The sequence below is a fragment of the Mastigoproctus giganteus genome, chromosome 4 (genome assembly GCF_048544385.1).
Source record: "Mastigoproctus giganteus isolate SK-2022 chromosome 4, ASM4854438v1, whole genome shotgun sequence".
Taxonomy (NCBI): Eukaryota; Metazoa; Arthropoda; class Arachnida; order Uropygi; family Thelyphonidae; genus Mastigoproctus; species Mastigoproctus giganteus.
In genome coordinates, this window is record NC_143578.1 from 37,768,000 (window position 1) to 37,795,589 (window position 27,590).

General features: G+C 38.5%; 1 protein-coding gene across 1 annotated transcript in view; it reads right to left on the bottom strand.

Moving 5' to 3' along the window:
- The window catches only part of LOC150086629 (transforming growth factor-beta-induced protein ig-h3-like), a 214,030-nt gene that overhangs the window by 127,548 nt on the left and 58,892 nt on the right, over positions 1-27,590 (bottom strand). The window contains exon 3 of the mRNA XM_090372208.1: positions 16,682-16,843. Within this exon, the coding sequence (XP_090228334.1) occupies positions 16,682-16,843 (162 nt within the window). The remainder of the gene's footprint in view (positions 1-16,681; positions 16,844-27,590) is intronic.

Below are 27,590 nucleotides of genomic sequence, written 5' to 3' on the forward strand. Positions count from 1 at the left end.
GAGAAAATAGCCAGAGTTTACTTCGCTTAATTGGGACATTTTCGGCGGTGCCACCACCCAGATGATCGTTTCGAAGCTGTTTGGCTTCGTCATCAGTGGGCGGGCAGGTACCCCGGTAATGACGAAGCCAAACAGCTTCGAAACGATCGTCTGGGTGGTGGTACCGCTGAAAATAAGTAACAGTAGTCTTCTCTACTAGAGAAGCGTTATTTATTTGAAGTAATTCAATAGTAGCTATCTTGTTGTGAAGGCAACCACATTATAAGATACAATTAAAACGATGCCTTCTACGCTACAATCGTAGCTCAAATCTATGGGTTAACTATGGTGTATTTACACCGATATTATATATTACAGTACGTATTAATTATTCCGATTATCATGTATATTCTTCCGAATTTCCTGTATCATTTAATTTTTTAATTGGTAAGATAATAAAGGGTGCTTAATATATCTTTACTTTTATAGCCTGTAGATAATATTCCTCCTATTTTCGCTAATTAGAAGGCGCCTCCGTAGCCAGGTGGGAAGAAGCAGCAGTGCGTAGCACACGCTTCTTGATTTAGACCGGGATTCGAGCCCGTCACCACCAAATACAGAGGATGCAGAAAGGTCAGGGAATGACCACCGCATATCCCCGGAGCAATATGGCCTTAGTTGCTAATGCTCCTAAAAACCAAATAACAAACAAACAATAAGCTAATTAGAATCGCTGTTTAATAGAATTAAAATTCAATTCACAAATGTGATCATAATGACCGGCGCTTACTGCACATCGTATAGTGAATGGTACTTTACTATGGTGAGTTCGTCGTAACATGATTTGATTGTACAGTGAACTAATTGTAAAGGGGGATTACAGTACGTATTAATTATTCCGATTATCACGTATATTCTTCCGAATTTCCCGTATCATTTAATTTTTTAATTGGTAAGGTAAATAAAGGGTAAATTTGTGCTTAATATATCTTTACTTTTATAGCCTGTAGATAACATTCCTCCTATTTTCGCTAATTAGAATCGCTGTTTAATAGAATTAAAATTCAATTCACAAACATGATCATAATGACCGACGCTTACTGCACATCGTATGGTGAGTTCGTCGTAACATGATTTGATTGTACAGTGAACTAATTGTATTTTTAACTACTGTATTTACATGAAACTTCGGATAATTGGGCCAAAACGCACTAGTCCCGATGTGTCCCAAACAATCGGAATCGACTGTATATACTGTACTAACAAACATTTACTAACCACATAAACACTATCATTGCATTCTCCCCTGGCCTGCAAAAAAAAAAAAAAAAAAACTTGTGGCTAGGCCTGCACCACAACTGAAGAATAACAATAAGTTGAGGTGCCCAGAGAGTGCAGTGCAGAAAATAAGAGTCGAATAAATGAGATGAGAGCTAGAAGAATGAATAAAAGTGTAAGCGTGTGAGAAAAAGAACACAAACCATAAATGCTACAGTTAAGTACACTAACCCTAGTTTTAATTAGTATATAAATTTACACTACACATCATTGCATCCCCTCCTGGTGTGTGAGAAAAAGATGAATAAGTTGAGTGAAAAAAAAAATGAAAAATATATATATAAACTGGAAAAAAAAAATTATAAAATAAGAAAAAAGTATTAAAAAATTAATAATAATAAAAAAACAGAATGCAAGTAGAGTGAGAATGCAGATTATGAATGAAGTAAATGTGTGTCTCTCCCACCCCCTTACCTGGTGGGTTCCCCACTGCCAGCTAACATATCCCACCCCGGAGCAGAATCAGCAGCTTCACCTTCATACCGGATTTGACACTACTTAGACATGACACCAATGAAGACATTCTGCTGCTTTGCTGCCAACACGCCACTGGCGATCTACACTGGGTACTCTAACCCAGTTCCCTTTAAAAACCCCATCCCCAGGCAGGGGAGGGAGGAGACAGACCTCTGTCTCCTCCCTCTCTCACTAAACCAACAGAGAATACCCCTTAACAATGCTGCCAAATTCTAATCAATGTTTAAATTCTACCGGTCTCATGTAAATCTCTAAGACAACTAATAGTATTATCTTTCATCTAGCGTATAGCCTCACGTCTAAATTTAATAACATCAAAATTTTGTCCAACCTATTAGACCTTTAACACATCTCTTTAGCTTTCAACCCCAACCAGCGATTTCCAAACAGCAATCCCATTAAGCATTAATTGTCAAACGCGTATTTTTTTTTTTTTTTAGGTCCTAGCCACTGAAATCACAGGAAACTAGGTGGCAGGACCTGCCAGATCAATTTGTTGTGATACTGGATACACATGGCGTGGTACGGGCAACGTCGGCCCCCACTAGGGGCCTGACAGCCAATAAGCCGGACAAACAATGGGCACAACATATCACACTGCACAGACACGGCCCACACACTTTCAAGTCTCTGGCTTGACAGTGTACTGTCCTCGATACAGTGAAACACATGTGGAGATGGAAGAAATCCCAGGTGCCGTCTCACACAAATATACCTTATACCTTGTCAGTGTAGTACCACACAGTTGATACGCCACTCTGGGGTTACTGCTTCCCATATGCAGTACTTTACATTTGTCAATGTTAAACTTCAGTTACCACCTCTCAGCCTGTCTGCTCAACTTTTCCAGATCCTGTTGCAGCAGCATACTGTCATTACTGTCATTAACAACCCTGCCGACCTTGTATCGTCTGCAAACTTGGACATTAAGCCTGATATTAGCATTAGTAGAGGCATTTGATGCAAGAAAGCAAGCTTATGCAGCATCAGCCAAAAAAAATAAAATAAAATAAAATAAATAAATAAAAATAACCACTTCCACTTCACCCCTCTGTTCATTCGAAATACCTGTCCAGATGAGCCTTAAACTTATTTAGGCTATCAACTTCCACGACAAGGGATGGAAGTCTGCTCCACCAACCAACCACCCGCTGGCTAAATGCAAATTTCTGCACGTCTATCCTACATCTGTCTTTCCTCAATTTGAATTTATGCCCTCTCAGGTGATTATTCTGAGCAAGAGGGAGAATCCCATTAGCATTGAGCATGCTCAAACCATTCAAGGCTTTATACACTTCTATCAGATCACCTCGGTCGTGCCTAGTCTCCAAATTACAAATTTGCAAAACTTAAGCCTTTCTTTGTAAGAGCACCCCTTTGTTCCATTCACTACTCTTGTTGCCATTCTCTGTACTCGTTTCAGCAGCTCTACATCCTTCAAAAAATGAGGCCTCCAGGCTTGTATACAGTACTCTAGGTATGGTCTGACCATTGCCTTATACAAGGGAATAATCACCTCCTTATCCCTGCTAGAAAAATTCCTATATATCATTGACAATACACCATGAGCTCCTCTTGCAGCCCGTCTGCACTGCTCAGAGAACTTCATATCTGCCTGCACAATCACCCACAGGTCCTTTTCATTCTCTACCACTGTCAGTGTAATACCACAGAGTTGATACGTTGCTCTGGGGATGCTGTTTCCCATATGTAGTACTTTAAATTTTCAATGTTAAACTTAATTTGCCACCTCTCAGCCCATCTGCTCAACCTTTCCAGATCCTGTTGCAGCAGCATAGTGTCAGTAGTGTCCTTGACAACCTGCCAACCTTCCTATTGTCTGCAAACTTGGACATTAAGCTTGATATACCATCAACAATATCATTTATAAATACAGAAAACAATAATGGACCCAATACTGAACCCCGAGGGACTCCACTAATCACATTAGTCCACGATGAGCAGTGTCCATTGATTACCACTCTCTGTCTTCTCCCCCTCAACCACCCCTTTATCCATAGCAGCAATTTGCCTCCTATGCCACACTGTTCCAATTTGTGCAGCAGTCTTCCGTGTGCAACAGTATCAAAAGCCTTTCTAAGATCCAAGCATATAATATCAAAGTTATTCCCTGCATCCAGTTCTTTTGTGACTGCATCATAGTATCCAATCAAATTGGTTAGGCAAGAGTTCCCCTTAACAAAACCATGCTGTGTCCGAGCTATAACTGAAGTCTTGTCTAGATGATCCTGCAGTGCTTCTTTAACCAGTGCCTCCATTAATTTTCCGGGAACAGAAGTTAAACTCACAGGTCTATAATTACTTGTGTCAGCCTTTGATCCTCCTTTGTGAATTGGAATCACATTTGCACATCTCCAGTCCATGGGTACCTCCCCTGAGTCCAAGGAAGCTCCCATAATTATGGCTAAGGGTTTGCTTACTTCCTTTACTGCCTCCTTTAATATAACTGGATAGATCCCATCTACCCCAGGTGCCTTTCTTGTGTTTATCTTCAACAATTTCTCCTCCACTTTACTCTCAGAGATTACAAGATTCACTAGCTTACTGCTAGAGTTGAATACACCTCTGGCTTTCCCCTCGCTAAATAACTCCTCGTGTGTGAATGTCGATGCAAAATATTCATTTAGTTTGTTAGCTACCTGAGCAGGATCATGAACAGTTGAACCATCGATATCAAGTGGACCAATCTGATTCATCCCCTTCCTTCTAGAGTTTACATAAGTAAAGAACTCCTTGCTGTTTTTCTTTGCATCCCTTGCCAAAGATTTCTCATAATTTTCCTTTGCCTGCCTAACCTCCTTTGTAACTTGGTTACAGATCAAGTTATATCTATCATAGGCGTCTGTGTCACATGTTAATTTATATGTATCCCATGCATTTTTCTTCTCTGCCATATGTCTCATTAGTTCATCTGACATCCATTTAGGCATAAACCTTCAACAATATTTCTTAGTTGGTATGTAAAGACTAGTAGCTTCCAAGATAAGTTCTTTGAATGCTTCCCATTTTGAATTTGCTGTTGGTAACATCATCAGTTGGTCCCACTGTACAGAATTTAAATACTGTCTCAGTCCATCGTAGTCGCCTTTACGAAAGCAATAACCCTTCCCTTTACCCCTAATGGTAGTTACCTCTTTGAGTAAATCCCACTTCAGCAAACTGTGATCACTGCCACCTAGTGGTTCATTTATCTGCAGATTCTTAATGCATGAAGAATCACTGCTGATAATCAAATCAAGAGTATTCCTCACTCTAGTTGCCTCCCGAACATGCTGATGTAGAAAACAATCATCCAATAAATCCACAAAAGCCTTGCTAGTGTGTGAGTGACCAGCCCCCAAATTCCAGTCAATATCTGGGAAATTAAAATCCCCCATTATAAGACTCTCTGATTTACTGGCCCACTCTATTTCTAGAGTGGGCCAGTAAATCAGATATCAGTAAATCAGTAAATGACTCATCAGAGTCATTAGGCCTATAGCACACTCCTACTCTCAATTGTGATCTCCCAATGCTTGTGTCTCACCAAACTGACTCGACACTGCACTGTCCAGCGATGTCGACTGGCTTGCTGACGAGGCTAGTAGGGGCCAGTAGGGGCCGACGGGTCTGCTGACGAGGCTAGTAGGGGCCAGACGTGTTCAAAGCCGCTAAGTGGATTTTTCTTATATATTTATTGCTTTGAAATTATTGTTTTTCTAAAACTTTTGATTTAAATTTAGTAGTATAGCATTATTTTGTGATATTTCTGATTAATCTGGTGTATTTATTCTTTACTCGGCCTTGTAATTGCATAAAAGTGTCGGTAAGGGTATCAGATCCACGTGTTACAAGTTACAACTCCGCTGAACGAGAAGTTTTTTTAGCCAAATTTAGCCGCTTATTGAATATTTTTTACATCAAATTATTTTTTGTAAGTAGCTTATAGACCTAGTAAGGATCATTGGTTTATTCTGAATTGGGACAGCGAGATTTGAAAGTTAATTAATACTTAAGTGTCCATAGATTACCGTTCGTAACTTCCGCCTTTGTCTTTGTCATACGATCGTTATATATCGAACCTAGATAGCGTTAGTATAGTATACGTTATAATATTTTCAGCAATCGGTAAAATCTATTAAACTTGTTCAACTTCGTTGGCATTTAAATTGAACTAAATACATATACTGACTTAGATTACAAAAGTAACAAAATTAATTAATACATAACTGATACGGAAGTTATATAAAGGGAACTCGGAGATAATTAATACTTGACACTAAAAAATATATATCCCGTTATAACTGTGTTGGGAGATAAGTTAGGGTTATAAACTGAAATTGAAATTTTATTTAAATTAAAAGTAATCATGACTCAGACCAGAGCAGCAAAACAAAAGGCTCAAGCTAATGGAAGTGCTGTGGCTCAGAGGAGAACTGAGGGGGGCAGTTGCCTTCTGAGTTACAGCCTTCTAAAATGCACAGCTTGCATGATGTTTGTGGAGCATTCAGGTACGGGACATGATATTGCCATGGGGGATGTCTTTGTGTGTGCACGATGCAAGGAGTGTATCGAAATCAGGCAACAACTCAGCGTTCTTATGGGCCTATATGAGAGCTTGAAGGACAGGGTGGATGCCCTCGAAGGAACTAAATTGAGGGGCCCATCAAGCTCTCAGCTGCCCACATCAACGCCAGAGCTTGCACTTGGTCATCGTGAAACACAGCGGCAACCCCCAAGGCAGAATGCGCTGGTCCCAAAGGAACTAGTAGTTGTTGGTGACTCTATTGTCAGGGAAACGGGGAACATGCTTTGTAAATAGGATAGGTGGAAGAGGACCAGGGTATGTCTGCCAGGGGCAAAGGTTGATGACGCTGTAGAGCAGATATCATCTTTTAAGGACACAAAAGGTGATATTGTTGTACACTAACGATATCAAGAGTAGGAGACCGGCAGAATTGCTTAACAAGTACAGGTCACTGTTGAAAAAAAGCCGTGAAATAGGGTTGAATTTGAAAGTGTCTGCAATTCTGCCCAGACACGATAGGAGGGAGTATATGATGAGAGCCTTGTCGATCAATTCGGCCCTGGAAAGATTGTGCAAGGCTCAAGGGGTAGAATTTTTTTCAGCCTGGACGGTACTTGTTAACAGGAGGGATTGCTTCTACAGGGATGGGATACACTTAAATAGAAAGGGTGCAAGAATATTTGCTGATGCTATCAAGGCAGTGTTAGGTGGGTCGGAAAACTGCTAGCTTGGGGGAATACAAAGACAAATAGATTAACAGTAGCCACTGGCAGAGGTGAAAGAGATTCTTGCACTGCTTCTATTGGAATGAGAAGAAGCCTGAAAAACAAGATTCAGGATATTTCAGAGACTGCTGGGAGCCATTGCGGTACAAGTAAACACATGGGTTGTGTTAGGGTAGCTAAGAATAGAAATAGGTGCATATATACTTGCGGGTACACCAATGCTAGGAGTTTAGTAAATAAATTTGATGAATTTGAGGTATTGCTCATAACATCAAAGGCAGATATTGTTGGGATATCAGAGACTTGGTGTCACACAGATATAAGGAATGCAGAACTGGAATTTGGGGAGTACAACGTCTACAGAAAAGATAGACTGGATAGGAAGGGAGGAGGGGTTATGCTATTAGTTAAGAAATACATAAAATCCAAGGAAGTGAAGCCAGTGGACATCGCTGGACAGTGCAGTGTCGAGTCAGTTTGGTGTCACATAAGCATTGGGAGATCAAAATTGAGAGTAGGAGTGTGCTATAGGCCTAATGACTCTGATGAGTATAATAAGAAACTGTATAGGGAAATACAGTGGGGCAGTAAATCAGAGAGTCTTATAATGGGAGATTTTAATTTCCCAGATATTGACTGGAATTTGTGGGCTGTTCACTCACACACTAGCAAGGCTTTTGTGGATTTATTGGATGATTGTTTTCTACATCAGCATGTTCGGGAGGCAACTAGAGGGAGTAATACTCTTGATTTGATTATCAGCAGTGATTCTTCATGCATTAAAAATCTGCAGATAAATGAACCACTAGGTGGCAGTGATCACAGTGTGCTTAAGTGGGATTTACTCAAAGAGGTAACTACCATTAGGGGTAAAGGGAAGGGTTATTGCTTCCGTAAAGGCGACTACGATGGACTGCGACAGTAGTTAAATTCTATACAGTGGGACCAACTGATGATGTTACCAACAGCAAATGCAAAATGGGAAGCATTCAAAGAACTTATCTTGGAAGCTACTAGACTTTACATACCAACTAAGAAATATTGTTGAAGGTTTAGGCCTAAATGGATGTCAGATGAACTGATGAGGCATATGGCAGAGAAGAAACATGCATGGGATACATACAAATTAACACATGACACAGAAGCCTATGATAGATACAAGTTGATCTGTAACCAAGTTACAAAGGAGGTTAGGCAGGCGAAGGCAGATTACGAGACATTTTTGGCAAGGGATGCAAAGAAAAACAGCAAAGAGTTCTTTACTTATGTAAACTCTAGAAGGAAGGGGATGAATCAGATTGGTCCACTTGATATCGATGGGTCAACTGTTGATGATCCTGCTCAGGTAGCTAACAAACTAAATGAATATTTTGCATCGACATTCACACATGAGGAGTTATTTAGCGAGGGGAAAGCCAGAGGTGTATTCAACTCTAGCAGTAAGCTAGAGAATCTTGTAATAACTGAGAGTAAAGTGGAGGAGAAATTGTTGAAGATAAACACAAGAAAGGCACCTGGGGTGGATGGGATCTATCCAGTTATATTAAAGGAGGCAGCAAAGGAAGTAAGCAAACCCTTAGCCATAATTATGGGAGCTTCCTTGAACTCAGGGGAGGTACCCACAGACTGGAGATGTGCAAATGTGACACCAATTCACAAAGGAGGATCAAAAGCTGACACAAGCAATTATAGACCTGTGAGTTTAACTTCTGTTCCAGGAAAATTAATGGAGGCACTAGTTAAAGAAGCACTGCAGGATCATTTAGACAAGACTTCAGTTATAGCTCGGACACAGCATGGTTTTGTTAAGGGAAAGTCTTGCCTGACCAATTTGATTGGATACTATGATGCAGTCACAAAGGAACTGGATGCAGGGAATAACTTTGATATTATATACTTGGATCTTAGAAAGGCTTTTGATACTGTTGCACATGGAAGACTGCTGCACAAATTGGAGCAGTGTAACATTGGAGGCAAATTGCTGCTGTGGGTAAAGGGGTGGCTGAGGGGGAGAAGACAGAGAGTGATAATCAATGGACACTGCTTGTCGTGGACTAATGTTATTAGTGGAGTCCCTCAGGGCTCAGTGTTGGGTCCATTATTGTTTTCTGTATTCATAAATGATATTGATGATGGTATATCAAGCTTAATGTCGAAGTTTGCAGACGATACAAAGGTAGGCAGGGTTGTCAAGGACACTACTGACACTATGCTGTTGCAACAGGATCTGGAAAGGTTGAGCAGATGGGCTGAGAGGTGGCAAATGAAGTTTAACATTGACAAATGTAAAGTACTACACATAGGGAACGGCAACCCCAGAGCAACGTATCAACTCTGTGGTAGTACACTGACAGTGGTAGAGAATGAAAGGGACCTGGGGGTGGTTGTGCAGGCAGATATGAAGTTCTCTGAGCAGTGCAGATGGGCTGCAAGAGTAGCTCATGGTGTATTGTCAATGATATATAGGAATTTTTCTAGCAGGGATAAGGAGGTGATTATTCCCTTGTATAAGGCAATGGTCAGGCCACACCTAGAGTACTGTATACAGGCCTGGAGGCCTCATTTCAAGAAGGATGTAGAGCTGCTGGAACGAGTACAGAGAAGTGCAACAAGATTAGTGAATGGAACAAAGGGGTGCTCTTACGAAGAAAGGCTTAAGATTTGCAAATTACAGTGTCTGGAGACTAGGCACCAGCGAGGTGATCTGATAGGAGTGTATAAAGCATTGAATGGTTTGAGCATGCTCAATGCTGATGGGATTCTTCCTCTCGCTCAGAACAATCACGTGAGAGGGCATAAATTCAAATTGAGGAAAGACAGATGTAGGATAGACGTGCGGAAATTTTCCTTTAGCCAGCGAGTGGTTGGTTGGTGGAACAGACTTCCATCCCTTGTCGTGGAAGTCGATAGCCTAAATAAGTTTAAGGCTCAGCTGGACAGGTATTTTGAACGAACAGAGGGGTGAAGTGGGAGTGGGTTTTTTTTTTTTTTTTTTGGCTGATGCTGCATAAGCTTGCTTTCTTGCATCAAATGCCTCTACTAATGCTAATGCTAATGCTTCACTTCCTTGGATTTTATGTATTTCTTAACTAATAGCATAACCCCTCCTCCCTTCCTATCCTGTCTATCCTTTCTGTAGACATTGTACTCCCCAAATTCCAGTTCTGCATTCTTTATATCTGTGTGACACCACATCTCTGAAATCCCAACATTAGCAATACCTCAAATTCATCAAATTTGTTTACTAAACTCATAGCATTGGTGTAGACGCAAGTATACATGCACCTGTTCTTTTTCTTAGCTACCCTAACACAACCCATGTGTTTACTTGTACCCCCATGATTCCCAGCAGTCTCTGAAATATTCTGCATCTTATTTTCCAGGCTGCTGCTCATTCCAATAGAAGCAATGCAAGAATCACTTTCACCTCTGCCAGTGGCTACTGTTAATCTATTAGTCCTTGTATCCCCCCAATCTAGCAGTTTTCCGACCCACCTAACACTGCCTCGATAGCATCAACAAACATTCTTGCACCCTTTCTATTTAAGTGTATTCCATCCCTGTAGAAGCAGTCTCTCCTGTTAACAAGTACAGACCAGGCTGAAAAAAATTCTACCCCTTGAGCCTTGCACAATCTTTACAGGGGCGAATTGATCGACAGGGCTCTCATCGTATACTCCCTCCTATCGTGTCTGGGCAGAATTGCAGACACTTTCAAATTCAACCCTAATTCACGGCTTTTTTTCAATAGTGACCTGTACTTGTTTAGTAATTCCGCCAGTCACCTACTCTTAATATCATTAGTGCCAATGTGTACAACTATATCACCTTTTGTGCCCTTAAAAGATGATATCCGCTCTACAACGTCATCAACCTTTGCCCCTGGCAGACATACCCTGGTCCTGTTCCACCTATCCTTTTTACAAAGCATGTTTTCCATTTCCCTGACAATAGAGTCACCAACAACTACTAGTTCCTTTGGGACCAGTGCATTCTGCCTTGGGGGCTGCCGCTGTGTTGCGCGATGACCAAGTGCAAGCTCTGGCATTGGTGTGGGCAGCTCAGAGCTTGATGGGCCCCTCACTTTTAATCCTTCAAGGGCATCCACCCTGTCCTTCAAGCTCTCATATAGGCCCATAACAACGCTGAGTTGTCGCCTGATTTCCTTACACTCCTTGCATTGCGCACAAACAAAGACATCCCCCATGGCAGTATCATGTCCCGTACCCGACTGCTCCACAAACATCAAGCAAGTAGTGCATTTTAAAAGGCTGTGATTCAGAGGGCAACTGCCCCCATCAGTTCTCCTCTGAGCCACAGCACTCACATTAGCTTGAGCCTTTTGCTTTGCTGCTCTGGTTTGAGTCATGATTTCGATTTAATTTCAATAAAATTTCAATTTCAGTACAAAATTAAAACCCTAAACTTGTATCCCAACACAGTTATAACGCTATATTTATGATTCAGTATCGAGTGTTATCTACGAAATCCCTTTATATAACTTCCGTTTCAAGTTAAGTAGTAATTATTTATTTTCTAATTATTTATATTACGTAACCTAAGTCGTTATATGTATATTTAAAAGTACAATTTAATTGACAATGAAGTTCAACTAGATCAATAGATTTTACTGATTAATTGACAATATTATGTACTATACTATGCTATATTAAGCTTATGCTATCTAGTTCGAGATATTTTGTATCGCGTTACAATGGCGTCAATTTACGAACGGCAAACACGTGGATTTGATACCCTTACTGACACTAAGTAATACCTACAAAATCTCTATCTAAGTTACTTTAAACAAGTATCGTAAATAGGAATATAAAGCTACTCTAGATAATAAGTTAATATGCCAATTTAAGCTAATAAAACAGAAATAAATCAGAAAAAACTTCTCTGTTCCAGGAGCGGTAAAAAGCTACATCTGCACAGGCTACCCTCGTTCTCAAACTCGTTCTCAAATATACCATCATCAACATCATTAATGAATACAGAAAACAATGGACCCAACACCGGATTCTGGGAGACTCCACTAATAACATTAGTCCACGGAGAGCAGTGTCCATTGATTACCACTCGCTGTCTTCTCCCACTCAACCATCTCTTTATCCATAGCAGCAATTTGCCTCCAATGCCACACTGCTCCAATCTGTGCAGCAGTCTTCCTCATGCAACAGTATCAAAAGCCTTCCAAAGATCCAAGTATATGATATCAAAATTATTCTTTGCATCCAGTTCCTTTGTGACCACATCATAGTATCCAATCAAATTGGTCAGACAAGATTTCCCTTAACAAACCCATGCTGTGTCTGAACTATAACTGAAGTTGTGTCTAAATGATCCGGCAGCACTTCTTTAAGACCTTTTAGTTTAACAGAAGTTAAACTAACAGGTCTGTAATTACTTGTGTCACCCTTTAATCCTCCTTTATGAATCGGGGTCACATTTGCATTTCTCCAGTCCATGGGTACCTCCCCAAAGTCCAAGAAATCTCTCATAATTATGGCTAAGGGTTTGCTTACTTCCTTTGTGGCTTCCCTTTAATATAATGGGATAGATCTCATCCATCCCAGGTGTCTTCCTTATGTTTATCTTCAACAATTTCTCCTCCACTTTGCTCTGAGTCATTACAAAATCATTTAGCTCACTGCCAGAGGTTAATACATCTCTGGCATTCCCCTCTCTCAATAACTCCTCATGTGTAAATATAGATGTAAAATACTCATTCCATATGCTAGCTACCTGAGCCAGATCATAAACAGTGGAACCATCGAAATCAAGTGGACCAATCTGATTCATCCCCTTCCTTTTACATAAGTGAAGAACTCTTTGCTGTTTTTCTTTGCATTCTTTGCCAAAGATTTCTCATAATCTGCCTTTGCCTGCCTAACCTCCTTTATGACTTGGTTACAGACCAGTTTATATCTATCATAGGCTTCTGTGTCACGTGTTAATTTATATGTATCCCATGCATTTTTCTTCTCTGCCATATGTCTCATTAGTTCATCTGATATCCATTTAGGCCTAAACCTCGAACAATATTTCTCAGTTGGTATGTAAAGCCTAGTAGCTTCCAAGATAAATTCTTTGAATGCTTCACATTTTGAATTTGCTGTTAGTAACATCATCAGTTGGTCCCACCGTATAGAATTTAAATACTGTCTCAGACCACCGTAGTCGCCTTTATGAAAGCAAAAACCCTTCCCTTTACCCCTGATGGTAGTTACCTCTTTGAGTAAATCCCACTTCAGCAAAGTGATCAGTGCCACCTAGTGGTTCCTTTATCTGCAGATTCTTAATGCATGAAGAATCACTACTGATAATCAGATCAAGAATATTACTCCCTCTAGTTGCCTCCCTCCCAAAAATGCTGCTGTAGAAAACAATCATCCAATAAATCCACAAAGTGTGTGAGTGACCAACTGACAAATTCCAATCAATCTCTGGGAAATTAAAATCCCCTATTATAAGACACTCTGATTTACTGGCCCACTCTATTTCTCTGCACAATTGCTCATTATGCATTCCTCATTAGGCCTATATAACACACACCTACTCTCATTTTTCTTTTCTCAATGCTTATGTCACACCAAACAGACTCAACATTGTATTGTCCACCAACATCAATTGGATGCACTTCCTTAGATTTTATGTGTTTCTTAAATTAACAGCATAACTCCTCCTCCCTTCCTGTCCATCCTTTCTGTACATATTGTACTCCCCAAATTCCAATTATGCACTGCTTATGTCTATGTGACACCATGTCTCTGATATCCTAACAATATCTGCCTTTGATGTCTTGACTAGCACTTCAAGCTCATCAAATTTATTAACTATACTCCTAGCATTGGTGTACATGCAAGTATACATGCACCTGTTTCTACTCTTAGTTACCCTAACACAGCCCATGTATTTACTTGTTCCACTATGACTTCTAGCAGTCCTGGAAATCCCCATTGCCTTGCTTCCCAGGCTGCTGCTTGATTGCATTTCAATAGAAGCAGTGCAAGAATCACTTTCACCTCTGCCAGCAGCTACTGTTAATCTATTAGTCAGTGTATCCCCCACAAGCTAGCAGTTTTTCGACCCACCTAACTCTTCCTCGATAGCATCAGCAAAGTCTTCTCCAAATATGCCCACTGTGGCTAGATAAAGTTTACATCTGGTGATTGTACAGGCCAAGGGAGATGGTTAGCCCAAGTTTCATGCTCCTCAAACCAAGATTGAACACAGCTGCCTGTGTTGTATAGGAGCATTATCTGGAAATGTTGTAATTCGTGGGAAACAATGTTTGTATCATGGGATGAACCTAGTCACTCAGAATATCAAAGTTATTGGTGGCAGTGATTTGCCCATTCAGAGTAATGATACCAAGAATACTAAAATATTGCTGCCCAAAACATTGTTGAACCTCCTCCATGTTTGACAGTTAGCACAAGGCAGTCATGATGATGCACTTCCTTTGGCATTTGCCAAACAAACTCTCCCTAATGTTGGAAAAAGGAAAAAGTGTGAAAATGATGACTCATCTGGAAATATCAAATTTCCAATCAAGTGTCCAATTTTTGTGCACCTTACACCATTGACTGCATCCTCTTTCTAGCATTACCATCAGTAACAAATGGTTGGTGATAATGGCTCTGCCATAAATTTCAGTTTTATGAAGTTCTCGCTAAACTTTTGCTAGAAATTGGATTGCTGAGACTCACATTAATTTCTGCAGTTATTTTTGAGGTACCAGTTTCATGTTTTTGGGCTACAGTTCTTTTCAGTATCCAGCAGTCTCCCCTCAATCAGCTTCTATTTTCTGCCACAATTAGTCCTATCAGGTTTTGTTTCTCCATACTTGGTGAATGCAGACATCTCTTTCAATACAGTTTCTCTGGATACATTAAACAAATCAGCAGTTTTAGTAACCACTGCCCTTACCAAATGTGCCCCAACAATTTTATCTCTTTGGAATTCAGACAGAGTAGTCATTTTCTTCATATACCTTATATCACTTCTAAATAAACATCAGTTTTTATCATCTTTCCTTCATAGTACTACCTGCAAGAAACAAAAAATTTCATATCTACATTCTCATAAATATGTCATATAGCCATTACTAAAACTACTACTTTCATATCAGGTGTTTTCATTATTTTGTCCAATTCGTGTATATATACAGGGTGTCTCAAAAATATTGGTACAAACGTTTAGGGGAGGGAGGTAACATCTAAAGGAATAGGAATCCATAACCGGAAACGTCACCATAAGTCGGTACACATCGCTGTTCATCAGTTTGCAAGAGGGAAAATTTCTGGTTTACTCATTCAAGCAGTAGTCGCCGCATGAAGAGCATGCATCGATATACGAACTGTGAGCTGGCAGACATGCACCTAGCGTATGGATTAGCAGAGGGCCCACATGGTGTGTGCCCCCATGCGGCACAACATCGCTTCCCAATAAATGTGTGGGCAGGTATGGTCGGTGACTGCTTAGTCACTGCCCATACCTGTTACCATCCCGCATGAACTCTGCTAAATATCGGATTTTTCTTGAACAAGTTCTACCAGGGTTACTTGACAATGTTCCAGCAAATGTGAGATGCAACATTTGGTTTCAACATGACGGGGTGCCTGCCCATTATGGAAGGTGCGTTCGTGACCATTTGAACAGGCGTTTTGGGCGTCGATGGATTGGCTGTGGTGGATCTGTTGCCTGGCCCCCACGCTCACCTGATTTCTTTCTGTAGGGGGCCCTCAAATCTATTGTGTATGAATCGCCTGTGGAGATGGAAATGGATCTCGTGGTGAGACTCGTCTGCGCTGCTGCTACTGTCAAAGAAACTCCAGGTGTGTTCGACCGTGTCCGCCAATCCATGCTGCGTTGGTGTCACGCATGCATCGCGTCTCATGGTGGAACCTTCGAGCATCTGTTGTAACATCATGAAATACATCCATCTCATACCCCATTGTTAATATTATGTCAATAAATGTTTGCCACTAATTACTGTCTTGTGTCATTTCTGCTTCTTGTGCCTCTGCTACTACTTTCCCATGACGTTTCTGGTTATGGGTTCCTATGCGATTCACATTCCTTTAGATGTTACCTACCTCCCCTAAACATTTGTACCAATATTTTTGAGACACCCTGTGTAGTAAATATACATTATATATTTCATATATTATATATAGTAAATCTAACTAATATGAATTCAGTAGGTCCCTTACCATACTTTACATGTAATAATCAACTGCAGTAAAAACATCCCTTGCTATTATTTACTGCTGAACCCTTCATATACTACGAGGAAGCATGAAATATTAGGCAGTCACCTGAGTCTCCAATGCCTAAATTTGACATTGCTGTCATCAAAGGATAATAAATCCTTTGACAACAAGAATTTGAAGACGAGAATTTTTAAAAAATCCTTCTTTTAAACACACTTCATATAGGATTTAATATTAGTGACTGTTCCATAAGAAATTGTAAGGTTTCAAAATTTCTAGTCTTCAGATGATAAGTTTTGTCAATGATAAAATCACAGTAATTATATAAAAGTAATTATTTAATAGGTCATATATATTGATATTTATAATATTTTAAAAAAATTAGCAATGTGAATAAATATTTATATACTAACCTGGTAGTACAAATAAATGATGTTTCAGTCTGTTGGCAATCTGTTGATTGTTTAAAGTTTGACTGCAAAGGAGTATCATCATCTTCTTCACTTCTGTAATGCTTTTTCATTGTTTCTTTACCACCCTCATCTATTTCTTTCTTTTCCACACAAACGTTAGGTCTAATAGTACAAAAAAATAGCAAAACAAATTAATAAAATTGTTTTCATTTATTTACATACGTTTTTGATAATTTAAACTATACATTTAAGTTTCACATTGCATTATAAGAAAATAACAATACAAAAAACCCTCATGTTCATTTACTAATTTAATGCAAAATACTGGAACTGTTCCATTGCTTTTTACTATTCTAAGCCTGGTAAAAATTATTTTAATTTAATTTGAGCACAGACTACAAAAACATTTAATCTGAGCACAGACTACACACGCACATTTAATCTGAGCACAGACTAAATGCTAGAGTCCTGCACAGGTCTGCTGTATTAGACCTGCACCCTTAGTAACTGAAACTTCATCTGAACCTGACCCAGAAAAAAAGAAATTATGTATTAAGAAAATTTGTATTAAATTTTCTTCATTATAATAATGCAATATAATTATTTTTAAATTAAAACAAATCAATAAATACTAAAATTTTATTGTATTAATATACAAAAAATTTTGAAAAATAAAAATTAATAAAAAGGAATAAAAATATATTCATAATATAATTAATTTTACAATTTTTTTGGTAAGTTGCTTGTTTGTTTGTTATTTGGTTTTTTAGGAGCATTAGCAACTAAGGCCATATTGCTCCGGGATATGCGGTGGTCATTCCCTGACCTTTCCGCATCCTCCATATTTGGTTGTGACGGGCTCGAACCACAGTCTAATCAAGAAGCGTGCTATGCACTACTGCTCCTTCCCACCTGGCTACAGAGGCACCTGGTAAGTTGCTATGTGGAAAGAGGATGTTAATAGTTTCCAGTTTAAGTTCTATTTTTTTCTTGGATTAGATAGTCAGATGCAAAAAAAAAAAAAAAACTATTTCACTTGTTCCACTGTTGGCAGAGATAGCAAGAATTAAATCACTCTTAACTGCCAGGAAGGGAAGAAATATGCTTGACAAAGATCAAACTGAACTGCATACCCTAAAATGCTACCTGTCACCTCGAATTACTTGACAACACTATAATTTACACAAATCGAAACTACAAACACCATTCATAACATCTTTGGAACTAAGAAGAACTGCATCCACCTGTTCTCCCCTACGTGATTTCCAGTCCTGATTTCAAATTTTGAGTAGAAGCGTCAAAGGTTAGTATTTTTAAATTTAGCTCCACCCCCCATCTCCAAAAATGAGAAGAGATTATTCTCTACTTTTAAAATGATTTTGGGCAATGAATACCATAGATTTACAAGGATCACATTGAAAAATATGTTTGCAAGGGTTATTCCATGTAGCAGTTGTAAAATGATTTTTATTTGGAAACTTTTAAATACTGGATACAAAAAAATTATAATTCAATAAATGATAAAAAAAAAAAAAAAAACGATAAACTGTGTAAAAATGCAACCACATATAACAGTATTTTGGTGCATATTTTTGTTTATTTTATTGCATATTTTGCCTATTTTAGTCTGAATATTATCCAATGTCTAGTTATTATCTAATAACAATAACAACGTAATTAAGAGTTATTTCAGAAATCAAAAAAAAATATCTTATTTTTTCTACTGTTCATGTCTGTTTACATAACACTAAGAAGTGGGAGGATTAAAAATAGTAACTTTAAATCAAGAAAGCTAATCATAACTTTTAGGTGAATACACATAATTTATAGTAGAGTAGTATGTGAGTAATTCGAATTACTCAAGAAAAACATTATACACATTTGATAATTTAGCAAACAATGTCACTTGTAAAAAAATAATAAAATAGTTACTTCATGAGTTAATATATTAACTGTGATTTAAAGGTAATTAAAAACAGTTACATCTCATGATAGAGAGTTTTAAATGTTTATTGAAGTGAATCACATCAATTTACTTAATACTTTATTGAAATTTTGAGGCTCAACTGAACCCCATCATCAGGGAAGTTAAAACATGAAAGAAATCAAATTAGCAATTGTAAGGTAACAACAGAACTGCATTATTCGGTTACATTAATGACTTTTAATACAATATTGGCATTAAGCTAAGATAAATTACATCAATATAAATTATTTACAAAATTACAAAGAATACTTTAAGAGAAACTGTCCACAAAGAATATTGAGAAGTTTTGAATTTAAATTTGGAAAGAACAAGGCCCACCTGGTGTTAAAGAAAGGAGGTGCACAAAAACATACAGAAAATTATGGGAAGTTAATTCAGACGGGGGAGGAGGGATGAATATGGAAGTAAAATCTGGAGAAGGATTATCGTATAAGATTGTGGAAAGACTTGTCTGAATTCTGGAGAGCGAGAGAGAGACAGAGAGATGAATGGCAGGGCACAACTGTTCTTATAGCATAAGAGAGGGTTGATCAATCAAGATTAAAAATTATGGGCTACCCTCTAATAGGGTTGACTTGAACCAAAGGGTAAAGGGATTTGCTAGATGAAAAGAGCTTCAGGCTAAGATGAACAGTGGTCACTTGAAAATTAGCCTGGAGGTGAAGAAAAGTGTTTTGGTGTCAAGATTATGTGGAAGTAAAGCCTAATGCTGTATAAGCTTGCATTCTTGCATCATATACCTCTACTAATGCTAATAATTAGGGTATGAACCAACCGTGAAAATGAGAAAGTCAGAAATAAGGATCTAAGGATGTATTTATAAGGATTAAAGAAAAACATCTGAACTCTGACAGATCAAAAAAGAAAAAAGATATCCCCATTATTGAAGTTCTCAGTGGTATTAGGAGCCAACACTGGCTCTCAACAACAATAATAACAATCCAAATAAGGGAGTGGGACACTGAATTCCATCAAGGGAGATGCTCTCAAACCCTTGGAATGGGTCTGGATAAGAAAGGCAGGTATTCCCATCGAACCATTAATGGTGAGGAGAGGATTCAGGGCATGTCACTAAAACAGTTCTCAAACAATAACACCATCACCTCCAACCTGCTGAACACTAACAGTGTATCCAGGTGCCATGGCCTCATGTTGCTTTCTCCAAATGCAAATATGCCCATCAGCATGATAGAGCTGGAAACAGGATTCATCAGACCAGCTGACAGACATTTCCACATGCCAGTAGTCCAGTGTTGGTGTTCTTGTGCCTTGCAGCAACCATGGGTACCTGTGATGGCTGTCGACTGCCACAGCCTATATGAACTGATGTCCACCGCAGTTCATGTGACCACTCCACATGAACTGATGTCCACCGCCGTTCATGTGGAGTGGTCTTGCTATTCTTATGTTGAACTGGGTGGGTAACTGAGCCACCGTGCTGCTGTGTTATCAGACAAAACACATTATGCTTACCACAGGCATCAACTACAAGTGGTTGAACAAACTTTGGCTGGTTGTTCAACCACTGTTGAGGCAGTCATGGCAGACTTGTAGTAGTAGTAGTAGTGGCATGTGATGCAAGAAAACAAGTGTGACACCACAGAATGAGAGCACCTAACCATACTGGCTATCGTCAAGATAATGGCACCTGAACATTTTCCCCCCATATTCATTTCATGTTTGAAGTCAGAAAAATCTTGATGGCAATCCATTTTTTCCACTGACATTTAAAAACTGATTGCCACATTTTTGAATTACAATCTTATATCAGCCATTCTTGACTTTGAACTTGCACCAGTGCTAAAAACCAGTCCATTCCTACATAAGGGGGTGTTGCTAATGCAAAGCTAACTCAGGGTACATATTATTATATTTAATATATTTAGTTATTATAATACTGTATAAATATTTATAATAATAAATATAATAATAAATATAATAATAATAATATCAACACATTGCCGCGGGGTGCAAGGTGATCACCCAGACTAAGTACTCTCGTAGACACGACCAGGTAGCCAGGATAATACATCAGAAGCTAGCGAGGAAATACCAGTTGACCAAAGAAAGTGTACCATACTACAAGTACGAACCCCAGGCAGTACTAGAGACCCGAACCCACAAGCTGTACTGAGATTGTGCCATAATAACGGATAAGACCATCCCGCACAACAGACCGGACATAACTCTTGTGGACAAGATGGAAAAGGCCACCTACCTGATTGACACAGCGGTGCCGAACACTAGCAATGTCCAGAAAACCCATGATAAAAAAATTAGGAAGTACACGAACCTGAGACATGAGATCAAGGAGATGTGGCATATGCAAGAAGTGTCAACCACCGGTATGGTACCAAAGACTCTACATAGCAGCAACAGGTCTCCCAGAGAACACCTATAAGGAACTCCGGAAAGTCGCAATCCTGAACACCTGTAGGATAGTCAGTGATTTCCTCGACCGACAGTAACATCAGACATTACAACCACCCTGTGTACTTGGTAGCAGTACCCATCACAGAGTGGAACCCCCTAATCAGGGAGAAATAATATAAGAGCAACAACAATAATAATTATTATTATTATTATCATCCACATTTGTAGGGTGACCAGTCATCGAGTTTTTCCATGATTATCCCGATTTTCAACGCCATGTCTCAGTGTTCCCAAGTGTGTTTAGTCACTTGGGAACTGTTTTGAGGAAGATAGTCAGGAAATATTTTCCTTATCCATATTTTGCCTTATTTGAATTCAGTCTCATTACTATGTATATATATGTGTACATGTATGCGTATGCTGATATACATAGTGTACATACACACATATACATACATAGTAATGAGACTGAATTCAAATAAGGCACAATATGGCTAAGGAAAATATTTCCTAACTATCTCCCTCAAAACAGTTCCCAAAGGACCAAATACACTTGTTCAGCATTCATACAAGCTTTGGAAAGACTTGGAAACTTGTCTGCTGTGATGGTTTTTAATTCTGCTGTTATATTCTTCTGAATGTAATAAACACCATTAAATTAGCATCTTTTCAATCTCAATTTCAACTTGGGAAACAGAAAAAAAGCCTGCTGGAGCCAAGTCAGATGAGTAAGGAGGTGAATGAGTATCACAACCTGCTTGTGAGCCAGAAATTCCAAGAAAGCCCTTCCTCATCACACAAACAGTATGGAACAAATTTGCACAAATATATTTCCTTTTCCAAAAGCTGTGGTAATTATGGACCATATCGACTCCTTATTCAGATTTAACTGATTCGTTAGCATTCTCAGTGTTAATTGGGGATCCCTTACTAGTAAATTGTGCATTTTGTGCACCAATTCAAGGCTACAGGTCGTTTTTGGTCATTCACTTCAAGGATCATCTGGTCCATCCTCTCCACCCTCTTTAAAATGCTTAAACCACCAAAATGTGGTGATTAAACTTAAACCACCAAAATGAGGTGGTTCATAATATTTCATGTGTTTCAGTGAGTCTTTTCTCCAGCTTTACACAAAATGTGCTGTTGATCCATTGTTCTACCCTCCAGTTTTTGGTTTTTTAAGTGACATTAGACACAATGCACAAATGACGTTCATACAAAAAACAAACTTAAGGCCAACTGGTTTGGGTTGCAAGACTTTTGAGCTTCTCTAATGCCCTTTCATGGAGCAATACTTATTAGATATTTTTTTAATGAATAATCGGTCTCGTTACTTTTTTGCCATACTGTGCAAAAGCTCACTTAATGAAGAAAACAAAAAATGTGCAGCTTTAATAAATACGTTCTTTATTACAATTATAATGATGAAGCTATAAAATAAATCATGATGAAGCAATCACGATTAAACAAAAAAAATCCATTCAACATTTCGACTGGTATAAGGGTCTTCGGAAAAAAGTTGAATGTTCTAGAAATCTAGCTTCCAAAATGAGTCCAAAGATGGACAACCCACTTATGAAATCTGCATAAGGGCACTAATATAAGGAAAACACTTTGAGTATGTATACACACATGATCTTAGGTGGCTTCACGAATGCTTGTTCAACTCTGCTGCATAGCTCCTGTATCGACACAAAACACTGTAAAAAGGTCGATGTGTGTGTAGTGTAGGGTTTGTGTGAACAGTGTGTCGGGTTGTGTTGTTGTTGCATTGTTTCTGGCCACTTTGCTATCTGGAAGCATCAATTACCAGGAACCTGTCCGTGGTACAAGGAGCCAGACATCTATTACACAGGGTTTGGTGTTAGGTCCACTGTTGTTTTGTATATTTATCAATGATATTGATGAAGGTATATCAGGCTTAATGTCGAAGTTTGCAGATGATACAAAGGTTGGCAGGGTTGTTAATGACAGTAATGGCAGTGTGCTACTGCAACAGGATCTAGATAATTTGGGCAGATGGGCTAAGATGTGGCAACTGAAGTTTAACCTTGACAAATGCAAAGTACTGCATATGGGTAGAAGTAACCCCAAAGAAACGTACCAACTGTGTGGTACTACACTACACTTAAGGTGGTAGAAAATGAAAAAGACCTGGGAGTAATTGTGCAGTCAGATATGAAGTTTTCTGAGCAATGCAGACAGGCTGCCAGGGCAGGTCATGGGGTTTTGTCAATGATATATAGGAATTTTGCTAGCAGGGAAAAGGAGGTGATTATCCCTCTGTATAAGGCAATGGTCAGGCCACGCCTTGAGTACTGCGTACAGGTCTGGAGGCCTCATTTTAGGAAGGATGTAGATTTACTTGAGCGTATACAGAGAAGGGCAACAAGATTGGTGAGGGGAATGAAGGGATCCTCTTACCAAGAGAGGCTTAAGTTCTGCAAATTGCAGTGGCTGGAGACTAGGCACCTGCGCGGTGATCTGACTGAGGTCTATAAGGCCTTGAATGGGTTGAGCATGCTGAATTCTGATGGGATCCTTCCACTTGTTCAGATTACGAACCTAAGGGGGCATAAATTCAAATTAAGAAAAGACAGATGTAGATTAGATGTGCGGAAATTTGCCTTTAGCCAGCGGGTGGTTAATTGCTGGAACAAACTTCCATCTGTCATTGTGGAAGTTTATAGGTTGAATAAATTTAAGGAGGAACTAGACAGGCATTTGGAGGGAATGGTGTGATTTTTTTTTTTTTTTTTGGCTGATGCTGCATAAGCTCATACACCTGCTTTCTTGCATCAAATGCCACTGCTACTACTACTACTACTACTGTCCCCACTAGGAAACAAAAATCTCCCACCCATTGGAGATAGTGCTAAACTAATGAGTGCCAACAAGAATCCCACATCCTCAGTGTCCCAAACTGAAGGCTGTAGCAAAAATCCTGCTCACCAAAAAAAAAACAAGGGTAAAAAGGACTGGAAAGGAGACAAAATACTATTACGTCCATGAAAGTCCAGCCTGAAGAAATGGTCAGTCAAGTAAAATTAAAGTCAAGTCAGCAGAGTCAGTTGGATCAAAGTCAAATCATGTCCAGTAAATATTATCAAGTCTGGGTGAGTCAAAATTCAGGTCCGATGTCACGTATAGGAAGACAAAATCGATTCTTGAAGAATCAGAACTTTCAGCAGAGAACAAATATATTCAGCACTGAGAGTATTTCAGGGTTGATCGGGTAAGAAAAGTCACAGGCAGATATGACTAGGAAGGGTAGGAAGTAGAAGTTATTAAGCAGTATTGTTGATTGATGTAGCCAGTAAAATATGTATTTGGCTAACTACGTCAGTTATAAAGTCCTGCAAAATATGATAAACATCACAAGTAAGAAGACCAGCTTCATTTCTAGGTGTGGAATTTTCCACAGATGAAAACAGCATTACTCACAAGTCAATCTAAAGTTTGCAGTTATGTATATGTATTTCCTTCTTTGTGGAAATAGATACGAAGGGGTATCAAAACGTTCGTACACTGACCTAGATAAAACATCAGTAGGAAGGTGCCACTTTTTAATATAAGTTGTCTACATATTCAATTACTAACATGTGAAATTTCATTCCTATAGGTGATCGTACAGCAGAGGTGGAGCCCGGAATCTGAGGAAGGATGCTATGGTTGACAAAGTGGAGTATTGAGCAGTGATCAAGTTCTTGCATTTGCAGGGCAAGAAAGCTCAGGAAATTGATGAGGAAATGAAAGCTGTATATGGGCAGAATTGTCCATCCTATGATACTGTAAAAAAGTGGAAATGGGAGTTCCAGTGCGGTTGTACAACTGTCTTTGATGAGCCAAGAGAAGGAAGCCATCAACATTCTAAAGACAGTGAGACAGTTGCAAAGGTTGAACAACTGGTGCTGAGTGACAGATGTGTGCCAATTCATTTCATCGCAAATGCAATGGGAATTAGTTATGGTCTGCCCACAGCATTTTACATGACCATCTGCACACGTCCCATCCACCCTAGGTGCCTTTCTTATGTTTAACTTCAACAATTTCTCCTCCACTTTGCTCTCAGTTATTACAAAATCATTAAGCACCCTGCTACAATTTGATAACCTTCTGGCATTTTCAATCCTTAATACCTCCTCATGTGTGAATGTAGATGCAAAATACTCATTCAGTTTGTTTGCTATCTGAGCAGGATCATCAACAGTTGAACCATCCCCTTCCTTTTAGAGTTTATATAAGTAAAGAAATCCTTGCTGTTTTTCTTATCATCCTTTGCCAAAGATTTCTCATAATCTGCCTTCGCCTGCCTAACCTTTTGTGACTTGATTACAGACTAGCTTATATCTGCCCTAGGCTTCTGTGTCGCCTGATAATTTACATGCATTTTCTTCTCTGCCACGAGTCTCATTAGTTCATTTGACACCCATTTAAGCCTAAACCTTGAACAATATTTCTTAATAGATATGAAACTTTTAGTAGCTTCCACGATTAATTCCTTGAATGTTTCCCACTTAGAATTTGCTGTAGGTAACATCATCAGTTGATCCCACTGTACAGAATTTAAAAACTGCCTGAGACCACTGTAGTCACCTTTAAGGAAGCAAAAACTCTTTCCTTTACCCCTTATGATTGTTATAGAGTTTTAACCGCATAAGCTACTTTGGCTGTATTGGGCTGTAAACAGGAGCGGACCCAGCCGATTGTGGTTAAAATATCTTACTTTTGTAAATTTTACAAAACTATGATCGTGTGAACAATATTTGGGGTCCTCTTTAAGAAAAAGAATACAAAATTAGATACAAAAGTGAATATTTATTTATAATGAAAAAAGAAATCACAACAAATTACAAATTTAAAAAAGCTGACAAATACCACAAACATCACAAAATCCAGAAAAGTAACTGCCTGACACACCTCTATAATACTTTTTTTTCCCTACAGACTCTTTGATCGTCTCTTCATGTGGCAATACCATTTTCTATAGAGAGAACAGAAAGGTAACTGTCTTTCCTCTAGCATGGTTGATCAAAATTTGTTTTCTTATTATTGATAGTTTAAAAAAGTTTCTTTCGGTTTCAATGCATCATTGGTAATGTCATGTAAAAATTTTTAGGATTGTTGTCAAATTTGGAAAAACCTCTATCAAATTCTGGGTCCGTCGTTTTAATGCACAGGAACGCCATGGACCTCACTTGTTGATAATTATAATTGTTGATATGTTAAATAATTTTTAAGATCCTGTCCCATATATTACATTGCAGTGCAAACACGGAACATAATGATATACAAATAATGTTTTTGGCTTTCTTTAAATAGTTTAAAGTGCCAAAAATATGAAAATATTAATATTTAGAAAAATAATTAACAAATTTAATTCTTCCTTATGATTATAAATTATTAATAGATATATATATATGTGTGTGTGTGTTATGTAATTATAATTATATAATATAATTATGTTATATAATTATAATCATATAATATAATTGTATTATATAATTATGGAGCATAATTTCCAGTAGCTCTTTTAATACATAGGATTAGGAATGTGACTAAGAGAGACAGAAAAAAATTAAAACAAAATTTAAAATGAATATGGGCCACATTTGGAAATTGGCAGGAGGGCCCCCGAGAGTTCTTAAAACAGTCTCGAAAGATCAATTTTCTTTCATATATGAGCTGTAAGATTTCAGGGCATTTCAAGTTTCGTTGTGCAATGACTAATTAATACTCTTTGAATTGACGTCACTCATTAATTTAACCAGTTTGTCGTCGATGTCAAATCAGCAAGAAATTTATATCTTTTTTCCAATGTGTTCATATGATTCACTCCTCTTCATTAATGGGATTATCAAACAATCCAAAAGCCTATTCATTACTTCTATTCGAAATTTCTCTTCCTTTTGATATTTTTAAAGTGCTTGCAGCCCTCACCTTCCATAACAGCTGCGCTGCCATGTGACTGACCGTGAAGGTTGTTCAACGGCAGGTTACAAACGTCCAGAACTTGTCACTGATAGTCAGAGGCGGTTTAAGCGGACTAAGCGGCTGCGTAGGGCCGGGAATACTAAGGGGCCCGAGGTCTTAAAATGTCTTTTCATTAGGATTCGCGGAAAATTATGTTTTTTTGTACACAATCAACCGCGGTATTATGAAGGGAATTTATTTGAGTTTTGGCGGGATTCTAACTTTTAACTGGACATCAGGGGATGAAACTGGTATAGCATAAATAGGCCTAAATTAAGTAAATATATATATTTTTAATTACACAAAAAAATCGATCCCTCCCAAAATAATAATTTGATTTAAATTTAAATACGATTTATGATATGCAGAAAGAGGGCTACATATAAAATAAAAATTTGAGGTTTGTAATTTTTTTTAGTTTAAAGGCAAATTGCCCTGATAGGCCGCTATTTTTCATAATGAGATTTTTTTGTAAGAAAAACGATCATAATTCGGAAAAGGGGCCCCGAAATTTTTACCGCTTGGGGCCCCCACTTCGCTTGATAGTTGATGTCTGGTTTATTTTTTTGATTTACC